This window comes from Sardina pilchardus, chromosome 16 (genome assembly GCF_963854185.1).
Source record: "Sardina pilchardus chromosome 16, fSarPil1.1, whole genome shotgun sequence".
Lineage (NCBI taxonomy): Eukaryota > Metazoa > Chordata > Actinopteri > Clupeiformes > Clupeidae > Sardina > Sardina pilchardus.
Window position 1 is genome coordinate 24,343,207 of NC_085009.1, and position 17,500 is coordinate 24,360,706.

Here is a 17,500-nt window from a genome sequence, read left to right on the forward strand (position 1 = left end):
TACAATACTTATGTTTTTGGCCCATTCCCTGTAGACTTGCCCTTAGAACACCCCCCCCCCCCCACACACACACACACACACACCTTCAGACATGACTGTAGAGAACACATCCACGCTTTGTTTGTTTTCCCCTGTGTTTGCGTGTTTGTCTCCTCCTGTGTGTGTTGTGTTGAGATGTCTGTGGCCGTTCTGTCATTCTGATCACTGTTGCACACTGACAGCAAACGGAATCCGGAGAGTTTCTGGTGTCACCCAGGACAAAAAAAAAAAAAACTGAACTGAAGGCACTTCATCTTAAAGAGACCCTATGCAACTTTCTGCAGGAGACGATCGCTCTTTGTTTACATCTGGAAGTCTGAGACGAAGAACCACGCTTGCAATTTATATATTTAAATATAGCCTATACATGTATAAATATACACGCTAAAGCTATCAGGGAAGCTCTGCAGAGAAAATGCAAGCATAAAACGAGCGAAAGCGAACAACGAAACCGAAACCAGAGATGAAATCGCCAATCCTGCATAGTTCCTCTTTAACTCCATCCAAGTTCAAATATCTAGTTTTCTATTCAGAGCTTATTCCGACCAACACATTTCAAGCCTAAGTCTTTATCTGGGTTCCAAATTATTATGGCACTCTCTTCATTCTCGCGGAGATGGCCTCACAGCTCTCACGGTCCTCCTTGGCCCTGTAGTTTCGCTTTATGGTAATGCAACGTTTTTTTTCCCCTCTTTATTTTCAACCGATTTTTATTTCTAAAGGAGAGACTTTTAAAGGAGATTAATGCGTCTGTGAATCATCAGACTAGCACGTAAATAAGACTAAATTCAGTCTCTAATTCGAGCGTTTCACAGCCTTTGACAATTAGCTTTGATGCATATACAGAGACACAGCAATCGAAACCGCTCAGGACATCAGTATTCATATCGACATACATACTCTGAGGAGATATGAAAAGCACCTTTTCCTTTGTCACAGCTGAGGAATATGCAAGCGCCATGAAAAAGAAAAACTCCTCTCCTTTTTAGAAGCGCATCCTTAGTTTAGCAATTAGCATCCTGCTGTTTTTGTAGATGCCATTTGTATTACCCCCTCCTTCACCAGCGACTTATTAGTGTTCTTTCTCGAGGTGTGCGGGAGAGAGCTGAGCTTCAATTTGAACCCACTAACTCAATTACTCGAACCATTCACATGCAGATCGCCGAGTCTGAAACTGTTCTCGGCGTAAATTACGTCGTAATTCAATTCATAGCACGCCAAAGGTGCTTCGCTACGACGACTTCTTCCTCTACACTCGAGCCGAAGGGAAGAAGAAAAGAATTTTAAACTGCCGATACTGTAGCATTGAAATGCTGATAAATGAAGTCTTATTTGACGTGCAGAGACTTCTGAGCAGACCGTGAGGTGACGCTAGCGTAGCGTCACTCTCGCCATGTGTCTCTCGTGGAAAAAGAGCGACGCTTCGGAGCGCGGCACGAGTGAGTTGTACTGTAATTACACGTTCCCTCCTCCGCAGAAAGAAATGGCACTTGGGCAAGAATTTCAATGTGATTTTTGGTTTCCCTGAAAGGAAGCTGTACTACTACGCTACCATAGATGTGCAAAAACACACACCACCACTGCACGTGCACACACACACACACACACACACACACACACATACATGCGTGCACACACTATACCCAAGTTATCATGGACACACATACAGATACAAATACACATACATGCACACACACTGTACTGTAAGTTTTCATAGACACACAAATACAGATATGTATACATGTATACTCCTACAACCCCCCCCCCCAATCCCATTCAGATGTGTATACATGTACACTAAAACACACATGTACACAAACATAACAATCCTCCATGTTTATGTATGCAGGTCTATAGCTAGAATATCCTCATGTTATCAGAATGACATGCACATCGTAATTGCAACATTGAGCAATAGGTAAAATGCCTCAAAGGTCATTCTTATTCCTCAGTCCTAGTTAAAGCGTAATAGCGTTTTTGCGAGACAGGTAATGAAAACTGCCATGCTCGGGGAAAATGATCATTTGACACAGCCGCCGCGGTTGTTTATCATGCTTAGCAGGCGAGTCTGCGATGCATCATTAACCTCTACGTGTTAAACTATTCATCGCCCCACCGCAGCTTTAAAACAGAGTTGCTTCACACCCTTGGCTAGCGCCGCAGTGATCAATAGCTTAAACATCCGGCTTGCCGTAGCCACCCAGAAACCATCCGATTCATTTGCACAACTCCTGATCTCTCTCTCTCTCTCTTTTTTTCGCAATTAATGCTCTGTGAAACAATCCCTGCTCTGTCCGAGGTCAATATTTTTCTTTCCTTTCTCTTTCAACCATCCCCTCTTTTCTCTTTTTTTTCTTTTTTTCTCCTCTCTCTCTTTCTTTCTCTCCTTCTTTTTTTTATTTCTCAGGGGCCGGGCGAGGCTCCTTTTGTTTGTAGCCCTCGGCCTCATCCGCGGGACCAATCAGGGTGATGAAGTGCCTTCTCCCAACAGGTCATTAAGACAGACCTGGGAAAATGATGTCTAATGGCTCCTCCGCAATTTCATAAATCATTTATTTTTTCGCCGCCGCCGCGCGCACCTGGACCATTTGTTAAGACGCTCTCGCTGTGCCACGCTTCCCCACTCACACACACCCGGCACCGTTGGTCTCCTCCGCGTCTGTTCTCCACACGCTTCCGTGTGTGTGTGTGTGTGTGTGGTGGGTTGGGTGGGTGTGTGAGTGTGGGTGGGTGGGTGGTGGGTTGGGTGGGTGTGTGAGTGTGGGTGGGTGTGTGTGTGTGTGTGGTGGGTTGGGTGTGTGAGTGTGGGTGTGTGTGTGTGTGTGTGTGTGTGGGTGTGTGTGTGTGGTGGGTTGGGTGGGTGTGTGAGTGTGGGTGGGTGGGTGTGAGGGGAGATTAACATGCTGTGTAATCGCCTGCAGCACCTGCAGCTCCTTCACAAAGCTGGGTTTGTGAGTTTCAACCCCCCCCCCCCCCCCCTACACACACACACACACACACACACACACACACACACACTCACACACACACGCACAGACACACAGACACAAACACACACACACACACACACAGACACAAACACACACACACACACACACACACACACATCCGCGCGCCTCCCCCATCCACACTAACCCAATCACAACCAGGCTAGCATGTAGACTCAATCAATGAGACACCAGGTTAGACCCACACACACACACACACACGCACACCTCGGAGCACCGCGTTCACTGCTCGCCTGATCTTGTCTCGTACCATGACCCAAGAATTTAATAATTTCCTGATAGCATAATTTGTGACCCCCTACCCCCCCACACTCTCATCCGCCCTGCTGTAGCTCTCAGAGGCTCCAGATGAAGCTCAGTCTCTTGTCTTAATCATGTCAGTCTCCTCTGCTCTGCTCTGGTGCCCCAAACCAATTACTTTATCAACTTTAAACAATTGAATAAAGCCCTGAAATGTCATACATATTTGGACTTAAAACCCAATAAACACAATAATATCCTTAACTTCCTCCAATCATTTTTGAAAAATGTCTCGACAAGTAATGTGATCACGATTGTAATGTTTTAATACGTAGACGGTTATTTAGTGCGTTTTCAGGTAAATCACATTGGCCAAGAATTATTGGACTTCATGGCATTTTTGATTAAGTTAAGTCCAAGATTCTTTTTTGGAAATTATTTCATTATTGGCTTCAACCCCCCCAAATCTGTCCCCTCTAGCATTGCACTTCCTGCCCACTCCTATAATGGCTAAACATTCAGTCTGCTAAACATCGAAATCAACATTCAAATAATCTGCAATGACCTTTACATATTAGCCTGGCTAGCGCCTACCACTTCTCAAATGAGATGTGGTCTGGCAACCAGACGTTCATTTTCTCGTATTTGAAAAAATGCCCAGATCCGTTCATTGGGCGCCACGGAACATCAGGCGAAAATGTGGGTGTTAGTGTCCAGACTGCCTTAGCAGCGTGAATGAAATCACAGCGCAAGGCAGGATGGGAACAACCAGGCTATTTACACATACAAACCTCCTCCAAATGCTTTGTGTTATGCCTCACTTCCTCTTTGTGTTACACCTCACAATGCCATGCCCATTACCTCATCCTCTTTCTATTAACAATTTTGTACACAATTGCTTTACACCATTTTATTTAATTTTTTAACAATTTCCTGAGCTTGTGCTGTAAACTCTCTTGCCACTGTTCTTTAGCTACGAGGATTACCAGCCTGAAATCAAGTAAGGATTGAAATGGACAGCTCCTACAACCCCCCCGTCTCTCTCAAGCCTACTGACACCCCAATCCCCCCCCCCCCCCCCCCCCAATGTCAGCCATGTCTATTTCTGGAGCCCCTGTCTCGTTCCTTCAAACCTTTGGCCCTTCGTTGGTGCTGCACCGTGTGTACCCGTCAGTCTCAGAGAGTGGTTCATCAAGAGTCCATTAAAGAATCTCCTGTGTGTCTACGCCCCTGCCCCCCGCCCCCCTCTCACTCTCCCAATAAACTCTCCTCTGCTACCCTGCGTCTTCTCTCTATTATATTTACTGATTGCAGTTTATATCAAGAGACACACTAATGTATGTGGTGGTGTTGTAATAGCCTTGGCTTTTATGGAGCCAAGCACGGTGTCCATTTAAGGCTATTGCTGCTGCTAACCTCTTCAGGGCAGTGAACCCCCTCAGGAACGGTCTGGTGATTGAAGCGTAGTGAGAGTGTTGCTTGTTGACAGGCTATTGACGGTAACATTGTATATGTATATATATATATATATATATATATATATATATATATATATATATATATATTTCTATTAAGCTGTGCATTTGATGTACAGCGTATATATTCTCAAGATTCCAATTAGTTGGCTTACTGTGGCATTCGTGTGCACTTGAGATCAAATTCATGAGCTGCGTCTCGTGGAGAGTGTTGTTAAGATGCACATGGGTCTCCTCCTCTCAACAAATCAGGTCTTGTAGCCTTAAGGCTCTTTTCCTTTGCAATTAATCAGAGGTTACACACGGACACACACACACACACACACGCGTGTGCGCGCGCATATACAGTACACACACGCACAGTCGCACACACTACTTGCATATAGCCTAACCTCACTTCTCCTCTGAGGAATGTTCTTAATTGCTTAGATTCTGTTCCTTTTATTTCATGTTTTTAATTTGTACATCTTATTTATCTGCGAGTCAGAGTGCATGGATGCTCTGATATTAGTCTTAAAATACTTCCTTGAAACACATACTCTCAGTTATAGACCATGCTTTTATAGTTATTCTGTAGTTACACTTTGCTTTTTATTTAGTGTTTTTGCTTTTAACACTTAAAGTTTTATGCTAACCCATACTCACAAACACCCATATACCCATACAAACAGGTTGCTTATGCCCAGTTTTGTTTTTAATTGATGTTTTATTGTTTCTACCATCCACAAGTTCAGAGGTCATCCACAGGAATGTGGTTGTTTTGCCTCTTGAGAGACGCATACAGTACACACCCGCACGCCACATACTGGTATACACCAGTTAACCACCTCTCTCTCTCTCTCTCAGATCCTGGGTGATCGGCGCTATTGCCCTGCTGTGCCTACTGGGTCTGACCTGGGCCTTTGGCCTGATGTACGTGAACGAGAGCACCGTGATCATGGCCTACCTCTTCACCATCTTCAACTCCCTCCAGGGCATGTTCATCTTCATCTTCCACTGCGTGCTGCAGAAGAAGGTAACTAAACGCACGCCTACTAAATACAGCACAGCTCAAAAGCGCCGCTTTGCCCTCTCAAAGGTCTAACGATCAGTTATGGCCTGATGTGTTAGTATTTTTGTGGGTGTGTGTGTGTGCGAGTGTGTCTGTGACTGTGACTGTGTGTGTGTGTGTGTGTGGGTATGTGAGAGAGAGAGAGAGAGAGAGAATACAGCATGCCATGCGAGGTTGTGCAGATGTGCGGACTTGTTTCTTTCCTTTTCATTTGGCAAAAGTTTGCAGTACACAAAACACAACACACACAAAAAAAAAACAAGTGGTCTAAAGTGGTAGTTGACAACAAACAAATATGGGCGCTGTACTGAGGATTGCCATTTAAAGGATTTAAAGGATTACCATCCGAAATCTAAAAGTTAAAAGAAAAAGCAGTTGCCTTGAACGTCCACCTGTGTTTGCCTGTTTTTAATGAAGCTCAGATTATGGCCGTTTCTATCTGAAAGTCAACAGCTGTTGACCTGGGGTAGGGGCTTCCATTGATTGACTTATCAAGGATTGGCTGACAGATGTGACCTATAAATACCACTGAAAGTGTGAAGGCATTATTTCAGTTCAGGTGTGTAACAGATGGCTTTGTGTATGAATGTCGCATATGGTTGGCCTTTGCGAGAATGAGAAAAGAGAGGGAGTTTCTGTGTCCATGCCTTTATTGTTGACTGATTCTTTTTTTTGCCCCAGTTTGTAGCGAGTGTGTGAAAAAAGGGAGAGGAAGAGATAAAGTGTGTGTATGTGTGTTAATGTATGCCAATGTATGCATTGCTGTTATTTATGTACTGTGCAGTACCTTCATATATGCAGTGCGTGTGTGTGTGTGTGTGTCTGTGTGTGTGTGTGTGTGTGTGTGTGTGTGTGTGTGTGTGTGTGTGTGTGTGTGTGCGTGCATACATATGTGTGAGGGTGCATTCTCCATAATTTGCCTGCATCAATAGCAGTTTATCTATGTAATTTGTTTGAATGTAATTCTCTCTCTAGACAGTTCAGTTAATCATTAACCTGTGTGTGTGTGTGTGTGTTTTGTGTGTATGGCGTGTGTGTGCGTCTGTGTGTGTATCTGTTTGAATGGTGTGTGTGTGTGTTTGTATGGTGTGTGTGTGTGTGTGTGTGTATGTGTTTGTATTGTGTGCGTGTGTCTGTGTGTGTGTGTATGTGTTTGTATGGTGTCTGTGTCTGTGTGTGTATGTGTTTGTATGGTGTGTGTGTGTGTGTGTGTGTATGTGTTTGTATTGTGTGCGTGTGTGTGTGTCTGTGTCTGTGTGTGTGTGTATGTGTTTGTATGGTGTCTGTGTCTGTGTGTGTGTATGTGTTTGTATGGTGTGTGTGTGTGTGTGTGTGTGTGTGTGTGTGTGTGTGTGTGTGTGTGTGTGTGTGTGTGTATGTGTTTGTATTGTGTGCGTGTGTGTGTGTGTCTGTGTGTGTGTATGTGTTTGTATGGTGTCTGTGTCTGTGTGTGTGTGTGTGTGTCTGTGTGTGTGTATTTGTATGGTGTGTGTATATGGTGTGTGTGTGTGTGCGTGGTCTCTCTCTGCAGGTGCGTAAGGAGTATGGGAAGTGCCTGCGTACGCACTGCTGCAGTGGGAAGAGTGTGGACACCTCCATGGGCTCTGGCAAGAGCACCGCCTCGCGGGTCCCAGGACGCTACGGCCCCTCACACGGCTCACAGGTAGGGGGCGCTCTCCCCTGCCGCTCACCTCCACTGCCTGCATATCCCCTCTTCACACCACACTCCTTGTTGATTTTTTTATTTGTGACGGTGATAGTAGCTCAGGGGATGAAGAGGAGTCATTTGGAACACCAGAGGGTTGTAGGTTTGAGCCCCGGTTCCCTGTTCTCTGTCCTCCAAGGTCATAGTGTCCTTGAGCGAGACACTGATCCCAAGACAGCTGTGTGTGTGAGAGAGTGTGTGAATTTGTGTATGTGTGAGAGTGTGAACAAACAGGTAGAGAGTTGCTATATAAAACCCAGGGTGGCTCTCAAACACTCTGCTCGATCCTCGATGCTCGGTCCTCGAGGCTCGTTCCCACTGATCTATAACGAACACTGGATAGACTATCCCATTGTTGCCGCCCCATCATTTTTTATCTACTGTAGATCAGTGAGGACGAGGATCGAGGAAGGAAGGGAGGGTGTATAAAAGACCAAATGAGAGGCACCCCCAGTGTCTTTTGCTGTTTGCAGTCCAAACGTCTGTGTCCAGTGGTGTGATCAGGATTGCATGCACCTCTGCACGACCATGAGATCAGTTGGTAGTGACGTTACATGCTAAAAGTCGGAACCTGAACCTGTACGTTTCAGTTTGATGAACTGCTCAGACACTCTAATGCAAATCCCTTTGTTCTCAATTGAAGGCTGTTTATCTGTAACGCCTGAAACGTGTGATAGCACCTGTGCTCTATGAGAGCAGGAGCTGGCACACACACACACACACACACACACACACACACACACATAGTTTACCTGACAGTTTACACACCACACACATCACAGAGTCCATAGCATGGGATTCCGGAGCATAAGGACACAACTGAGAAATGCTTTATTCATGGGCTCCATGTGTTGATGGTGATGGCAGGCATTTTATACACACACACACACACACACACACACACACACACACACACAGAGAGAGAGAGAGAGAGAGTTAGTCTCACTAATTGCATGCATTGAGCGACAAGCGGGAACGCAGGTCAATTTCACCTGCATCTGACAAGCTTTCAAAAGAGACCTGCAATTAGCAAAGCATGCTATCAATTGTATTCCCCCGAGACGGAAAGAGATGGAGGAGCGGACTTCTGAACTTTTGTTCTGTCGGAAACGGATCCGTCTTATAGCATTGTGTCCACGTATCAAACAGCAAACCCTCCTGCTAATTGATGCTTTAATATGTGAGTCATTGCTAGAACACTGTATATAGTTTGCCAGTATGGCTCTGCGTATATTAACAAACCATAGATGGCCGAGAGAGAGAGAGAGAGAGAGAGAGAGAGAGAGAGAGAGACATAATAACCGTTCCACTCTGACTGCATCACCAGTCAAAATACACACCCACACACACACAGCTGATGTGACCAATCCTGACACGTCACATGACACATATAAGCGTGCGCACACACACACACACACACACACACACACACACACACACACACACACACACACACAGATGCATAGATGTTCTTCTGACGTTGTCATGGTCATGGTCACCCTGGTCAGTGACGTGAGTGTTGAAAGTTCATGCGGAGAATGTCTGATAAGAGCCACAGAGATTGCATTAGATTTCATGACCTCTTCCTGTGTCTTTGTGTGTGTGTGTGTGTGTGTGTCTGTGTCTGTATGTTTTTGTGTGTGTGTGTGTGTCTGTCTGTGTGTCTGTGTGTTCGTGTGTGTGTGTGTGTGTGTGTGTGTGTGTGTGTGTGTGTGTGTGTGTGTGTGTGTGTGGGCGGGCATGTGTGAGTGTGTGTGTGTGTGTGTGTGTGTGTGTGAGTTTGTGTGTGTGCATCCTCTGTCCGCAGTCTTGTAAATGTCAGGGTGAGATGAATGAAAGTTCAGATAGCGGCTGACTCGACATGAAGTGACCCCACAGAGAGGTCACTGGCGCCAGCGCCTCTGGTGTTCTGAACGGCTAGCTAGCTAGCGCTCGCTGGTGGTGTGGTGGTGGAGTGGAGATGGTGGCACTAGTGCTGCTATTGTGTTTGTCTGTTGTTTGTGTGTTTGTTTGTTTTTGTTTGGGCATTCATTCATTCATTCATTCATTCATTCATTCATTTAAAATGATTTATGCTGATTCATATACATGTATCTATCTTTCTTTATACATTATGTTGCTCATATGATGTGAATGGTTGTGAATGGTGCTGATCTATATATGTATGTGTGTATGTATGTACTGTACACTGTCGTTCAAAAGTTTAAGATCACTTAGACATTTCCATTCCTCTCCATTATAGACAGAATACCAGCTGAGACCAGTTGCATTTTTTTTTTTTTTTTTTTTTAATCAGGGCAGCAGTTTTCAGATTACATTATGTGCTTACATCGTTGCAAAAGGGTTCTCCAATGTTTTCTCAGTTAGCCTTTTCAAATGATATCAGATTAGTAAACAGAACGTGCCTTTGCAACAGTGGGTGGATGTTTGCTGATAATGGCCAATGTAGATGTTGCGTCAAAGATCAGCCATTAGCAACATTAATGATGAAAACAAGGACATTTCTAAGTGACTCCAAACTTTTGAACTGTAGTATATGTATGTACTGTATGCATATATGTGTGTGTGTGTGTATGTATGTATGTATGTATCTATGTGTCTACGTCTACATCTGTAAAGAAGGCCTCTTTCTACAGTATGTCTTCCCATATCTAGCCCTTGTTTTCCATGAGCATGAACCCTCCTCCTCAGCATGTGTGCATGTTCCACATCTGTGAATTGCTCCAGAGAGCACTGTTGCAAATGTTAACCGCCCTCGTATGGAGCCGCAGAACATGACTGAAGATGGCACCCGGCCATTAGCTCAGATGGAGATCAAATACAAATCAAAGACAAATCACCCCCGATGACGTCGCTATAGCAGACGCCCGCACGGTTCACCAGCAGGGCATAAAACCTCTGGTGCTGCAATTTATGGCTCGTTCAGTAGTGACTCCCAACCTCTTCTTCTCTGTCTGTCTCTCTCTCTCTCTCTCTCTCTCTCTCTCTCTCTCTCTCTCTCTCTCTCTCTCTCTCTCTCTCTCTCTCTCTCTCTCTCTGTCTCTCTCTCTCTCTGTCTCTCTCTCTCTCTTCCTCTCTCTCTCCCTCTCTCTCTCTCTCTCTCTCTCTCTGACGGTGTCTTGCTCTCATTCCTCTGCTCGTCCATCAGTTCCAGTCGAGTTCTCTTGCTCCTGAGCTTTACTGATTGTGCTGTGCGACTCTTCTCTCCCCCCCCCCCCCCCTTCCCCCCCTTCCCTCCCCCCCACAGAGTCGGATCCGCCGCATGTGGAACGACACAGTCAGGAAGCAGTCCGAGTCCTCTTTCATCACGGGCGACATCAACAGCTCCGCTTCGCTCAACCGAGGTAAGCCTCGTCGCAACGACCCACTGCGTTACCCTTCACTGCTGCTTCCTCCTCCCCTTCCTCCTCCTCCTCCTCCTCCTCCTCCTCCTCTTCTTCTCCTCTTTGTCTTTCTCTTCCTCCTCTTTTCTTTATCCCTCATAATCCCAGCCCACCAGTTTGCCCCCTCTGGCATGTCTCTCTCTCTATCTCCACGGTAACTGCACCCGCCGATGACGATGCCGATGCCGCCGCCGCCGTTTTTTGCGGGAACACAGAAGCACAAGACCTCTGTCTGAGTTTCCCGCCACTCGATTAGGCTGTTATCTCCGCGGCGATGCTCCCCGGACACCCCCCCATCTATTCTGGACACTTCCCAAATCATATCGTATCACTCCTCTTCCCCCGCATTCCTCTCGTTCTCTCTCTCTCTCTCTCTCTCTCTCTCTCTCTCTCTCTCCTCTCTCTCTCTCTCTCAAATCAAATCAAATATTGCTTTATTGGCATGAATGTGTCAAGTCATTGTTGCCAAAGCTACAAGAATAACATGTTAATAATCAACTTTACATTAGTAAGGGGATACAAATGAAATAATTGCAAAAACAGCAACAATAATAATAATAATAATATCAAAATAGTAGATCGTAAATTATGTTAGAAGGACAGTAATAGCTTCAGCAGTAGTAGGCTATTATACTGTAGAAAAAGAAACTTATACAAAACAACAACAAAAACTTATAAAAAATACCTAGTAGATAGTAATAAGTTCAGCAATAGCCTACTACTGTATACTGTAGAAAAAGAAACTTATAGAAAACTCTCTCTCTCTCTCTCTCTCTCTCTCTCTCTCCATTTTGCAGACAGGACTCTTTTGTCTCTCGTTTGTCTTTCTTGTACCACTTTGTGAGATCTCAGGGGGAAGAAGTGCACTTTGAGAAGAGGAAGTGCACTTCTGAGAAGGAGGAGGAGGAGGATGAGGAGTGTGAGCGATTTGGAACATAGCTGTTACATTTGCATTACTACAAGAAACAAAGCACCACCATGTCTGTGAAACATGTTAGCATTGGTCCAGAGATCAGAGGAACCAGGAAGGGGTGTGGACAAAGTCCTCATAGGCAAGTCTGACGTCTCAGCGGCCATCTTGGTAAGGGCTTTGGGCTATTTGGGCTATTATTATTGGATAGCTATTTCAGACGATTACGTCAATCATGCCATTTCCAACAATGCGATTGGTCAACGACGCCCTGCTGAAGGCCTAGATGACTGAAACCGGTGAAGGTTTTTTTTTTTTTTTTTTTTTTTAACTTTTGGCTACCCCAGGACTTTATTAAACTTTAAATTCCTTGACTCGGAGGAGAGCACCTTGGGCACTAATATCTGATGGAAAATGTGGTTGGTTGCCTACATTGCTGGAAGATGAGGGACATGTGTATGGAGAACTGCATTCGTGGCATTACAGCCCCATATATTTCTATGGAGGATTCTTTGAGCGCTATGTCTCCGAATCACAAAAGTCTCTGGTCTGGGCCAGTTTTGGCCCTCATGAGGCCCACAGTCCCATTCCAAGTGCCCTACGTTATCAGCAGTTGAACCATACTCCCCTCTGCAGTTTTACAGCCTGCAACAAATCATGAGGACTGTGATGTCCGCGAACAGCAACTCTGCAATTAAAAACATAACAAGCCCCGAGACTTCTCAGGAGAGGGTGGCCGGGAAGAAAGGAGGTCTCACTCTTTAACAAGATAATTGGGTCACAGATTCAGACCTGTAAAAATGCTGATTAAGGAAGTTATATGCAGAAGAATGTAATTAAATTAGGTGTGGGGCCAATTAAAGCAAATTGAATTAAGAATATAGCCCAGAAGATGTGGTTGTTTGTTAAACAAGCTCCCTAGAGCAGACTCAGTAGCCTATTTTCAGGATGCATTCTCTCTGGATGAGACCAAGTTGCAAGCTCATTGGAGACAGTACTGTAGCTGGCTGTTGCAACTGAAAATGAATGGAGCTTTTGGTCATCTCAGGACTGCTTCCGGTAGCTTCCGTTTTCTTCAGAAAGATTTGTTGGTCAGATGGTCATATGAATAGCATTATCTGCAGACACAATCGACAACAATATGTAAGGGATAATATAAAGAACGCCGGTCATTATCGGAAAATAATTCCCAACAGGATGAACAGAACCCCGACGCGCAGCATTCCGTGTCTTCAGCTAAATCTTAACCCTCTATTAGAATGCTTAAATTACACACTTACTCCTCTAAGCCAATAAGCATTATTATTTAGCAGTATAGGATCCAGAGTACCTTGAGTATCTAGAATACCTTTTGTGTGGTTATGTTATGGTTATGGTTATGTTGCTTAGCCAGACGCCTTCGTCCAAAGCGACATACAAACAAAAACAATACAATAATAATTAAATGTAGCAGTTGATCAGACTAGTGTTGACTAAAGAGAATAGCAACATAAACAATAAACAGTATCAATATAAGCTAAGCTAATTGAAAAAAAAACATCCAGAATATTTATCCAGAGTATTTACAGTATCCAGAGTATCTACAGTACCTAGAGTATACAGAGTGTACAGCCAGCATCAAGTTAACACCAAGCCCCCAGAATTGCATTAGTGAAGAAAATACTTTACACACCCTGAAAATGGGAAGCAGATGTATAACCACTACATCAAAGGGTTTTTTTTGTCCTTTTTAATGGCCTTTTGAGGGACTGTGAATGGATTTGGTGCGTGTGTGTGTGTGTGTGTGTGTGTGTTTGTTTCCCCCAATGTACACCTTACACCCCCCTCTAGTGTCGTTTAGGGCCGGGGCGACCCCCCCTTCTCCCCTCCCTCCCTGTTGCATATTCATGCGCGGGGGTGACACGGGAGGCTCGTCGGGGTGGCAGGTTTGAGTCGGCGGCGGCGGCGGAGAGATCCTCTCTCCAGTCCTCAGCCACTCTCTAAATCTGCCGAGCGCCCGGGCTCAGGGCCGACACTAATGCGCCGTTACGATGACGGATTGACGCGCCGGCGCCCGAGGAAGTGTCGAGATCTCAATAATTAGGCACTCAGCGCAAGGCGTCCAAAGGAGCCGCACAACAGCTCTCGACACACACACAGCACACACACACACACACACACACACAGCACACACACACACACACACACACACACACACACACACAAAGAAATAAATAATAGAGAGAGAAAAAAAGGGGGGAAAAGCACATGGGGAGGTGGCAGTCGGACTTCGCTCGTCGACAGCCCATCTTTCACTCGGCTCAGTCTGAGCTGTCACATTGAAGAGAAGGGAGGAGGGGAAGCGGAGGGAAATGAATGGGGAACATTAAGGCTGATGAGAGCGAGTGTAGCGGCTGACCACAGAGACCCGTCCGGTCTCGCTCTGGCCCTGACCTGGCCCGGAGTCGGCAGAGATTGGAGCCAAATCCGTTCCTGCATCGGGACGGGTGTCTTAAGTGTGTCCACAGAGAAGGCTGCCAGCGGTCTGTGTCAGGGGCCGAAAGGCGTGAAATTCTGAAGTGTACACACTTCGACCGAGACGACACAAGCGTGCAGGACAGGTTTTCCGGACGCGGCCCGTTTCTGGCCCAAATCTGGTTCTGATCCGTCATTTCATTGGCACCCCATGTGGGCCGACTCCCAGCATCTTAAATCCATCTATAGACCGTTTTCAAGAGAGTTCCCTTAGCTTCATCATAGTTGTTCCCACAAGGTTTCCGTTTTAACATTTCATGTGTCATCTGAATGCACCGGAAGTAGTTTGGGAACAAAACGGAATGTTCTAGCGTGTGTTTTTGTTGTTGTTGTTTTCTTGTTGAAAGGGTGTACAGTATAGTGAGTCAATAATACAGACAAAAGTAGCAATGGATTGCACGTTATGGCGAAGACTGAAGTGCAGTCTACCTGGATGTGGCCTGGCCCTGCACCCAGTGTAGGAGGCCTCCACTCTGGCCTGAGTGGCTCTGTTGAATGGGTCCGCTGCCAATGGTGGTCTGTAGTATATCTTGGGAAATGAGAGCGGCGGCCATCGTTCTGAAGTGTACCCTCTCGACCTCGTAATCAGCGGTGTGCCACAGCCAGGCTTGCACAAGTGTGTCCTCGTGTTCTTTTTTTTTTTCTTAAAGATGCCTCCTCTTCCTCTTCGGCGTTCTTTGAGAGCGAATCCGCCCAGGAGACGAAAGCGCGTTCACCTTTTACAACAAAAAAAAAAGCCTCGTTCAACCGCCGAGGAGAGGCATCCTCCAAAAACCCAGTTTGTGAGATTTTTTCTAAGCACTCGATCTGATGCGCTCAGCTCTCTTGCCCTTTTCAACTCGGACTGCGGCACGGAAGGCTGCTGCACCAGCACATTCGAGGGAGAAAGAGTCCCGCCTGTCTCTCCTGAAGGAAGGCAAGAAAACCCCCACAATCATCCCGATAGCGCAGCATGTTTAATTTATCTCTGCATACGCAATTATTACAACAAAATCAGCAGAGCCCCCGCTTTGGAAGCCAGCCAGACACTTCTTTTTTCTTTTTTTCCCTCCATCAAATAGACAGCGTTCACTGAAGAGTCTCGATTTATTTATTTGTTTCAAAAGAAACTGTTTAACATTTCAAAAGCGGTTTTGATATTTTCAGAGGTGTGTAATTAGTCGACTAAAATCAACAACACGGGAAAAAATAACATTCAGATTATCCACAAAGCAATGTGGCAAAGAAAAAAAAAAGATGAAATGAATTAATATAATACAATACTGTAATGAATACATGCATCCATATTAATATCAACATCAAACACCGCATTATTGAGAATTATGGAAGAGCTAGTTTAATTTAGGAAGGTCAAGGCACACCGGTAAGCCACTAGAGCTGAATTGAAATACTTTCTGGTGCCATTCTTTGTGTAGAAAAAACAATAAAAAACAGTAATTAGAAATGTAAACAATGACAACACCACTGAACAAGGAACCAAGTCTTTCACTTCTACTCCGACTCACAGTGAGTAAAAAGCTTCCTTTGGATAATATTTGATATGAGATATTTTAGGGGCAGATAGCTGAATAAATGTACAATATCGCACTCGAAGCACTTGTTGAGAATCTAACAGTTCATAACTTTAAAGGATTTTGACATGATTGAACTCATTGTGCCTCCCTGTTTTTCAAGTCATAAGTCTTTGAACTGCAGCTTGTCTGAGCTGGAACAACAGAGTGTAGCCAGCAGATCAGTGCAGTGTGTGGACTCTCTCTTTCACAGATCTGATCTGTGAGTTTCTGCTCTCTCTCTCTCTCTGCCTGATCTTGGAAGGTGGACAGTGTGAGAGACTTTGCTTCAGTATTGTGTTTTTATCTGGTAGCTTGTTTTTCTGTCTGTTTTTTTTTTTTTTTTTGTTAATTTCCTCTCTAAACATGAGAGATTCAGAGAAGAGGAGAACAGCATGGTGGCTGAAGATAATTGCACATCACCAGCTTGGATGAAAGATCTCCTCCAGAGATATTTACTGACTCTGGCATTATACACACACACACACACACACACACACACACATACACAGAGATAAGAGCTTTCCAACAATGATATTATCAATCAAGCTTTACACAAGATGTTCATAGCAGTTATTAAATGCTCTTTTCCCAGGTACAGTTACATGAAAAACTAATAACACACACACACACACACACACCTACTACACACACACACACACATATGAAATAGTAGTTTAATTACCTGGAAAGGCAGTTATATTACAGCCCTTCCCGTGCCCACGTTCCCTGTAATAATGCGTAATGCACAAATAGCCATGGTCATAATTGCTACCACTTTCCGGTAATTTGGTGAGAGCTTTATGAAAAATCCCAGCATGCCCCACACCACCTCCACCCCACCCCTTAGCCTAGCGTAGCATAATTCACTGGAAGAGGGTTAGACCAGTTAGCTTATAGCTAAATGGGAGCTATATAGGCAAAGATTGTCTAGTTGCTAAGATGAATCGCTAACCGATTTTCCAATGGGACGAAATGGCACTGCTTCCTGCCTCCTAAAGGGGCGTGGCCAGTGACGAAATAGTCGTGTCGGTTGATGAAAGAAGCAGTGTGCCGTTGAGAACAGGCCACCTGCGCTTAGCTGAGACAGACACAGATCACAAACTAATTTCTCAAAAGGTTGGCGTATTCCTTTTAAGAAACAGTCAGCGGCCTCTCTTCCGAATATCTGCCGTAACTCTTCTAAAAGCCCCCCCACTGCATGTGCAATTTAAAATGTCTTTCTTTCTTTTTTAAAAAAATGCTGTTTCAAGGGTTTATAAGGGTTTTAACACATTTGCAGAGCAACAATAAAAAATCCATCTGTAGGTTGTTCTGAATAATTCATCGATCCCTGATGGCTCTTTAATACAGGGTTTAGCATTCTCAGGCACTGTGCCTCAAGTTAAGATTTGAAAATGGATCATGATGTAAAATGCCATTAAGCATTTTTTTTTATATCTTAAACAGCGTTAAGCCCTGTTAGTGGCCCAAAAAGCACACCTGAGCACCAATTGCCAATACATACTCACACACACACACACACACACACACACACACACACACACACAGGCACATCCACACACACAGTAACCTGAGCACCAGTCACTCGCCGGAAAGAGGCAAAGGTACAAAGTATGAGCGGA

General features: G+C 44.9%; 1 protein-coding gene across 1 annotated transcript in view; it reads left to right on the plus strand.

The window, feature by feature from the left end:
- LOC134059608 (adhesion G protein-coupled receptor L3-like) overlaps positions 1–17,500 on the plus strand; it is a 138,207-nt gene that overhangs the window by 112,868 nt on the left and 7,839 nt on the right. The window contains exons 15-17 of the mRNA XM_062516052.1: positions 5,609–5,777; positions 7,345–7,476; positions 10,766–10,862. Of these exons, the coding sequence (XP_062372036.1) occupies positions 5,609–5,777; positions 7,345–7,476; positions 10,766–10,862 (398 nt within the window). The remainder of the gene's footprint in view (positions 1–5,608; positions 5,778–7,344; positions 7,477–10,765; positions 10,863–17,500) is intronic.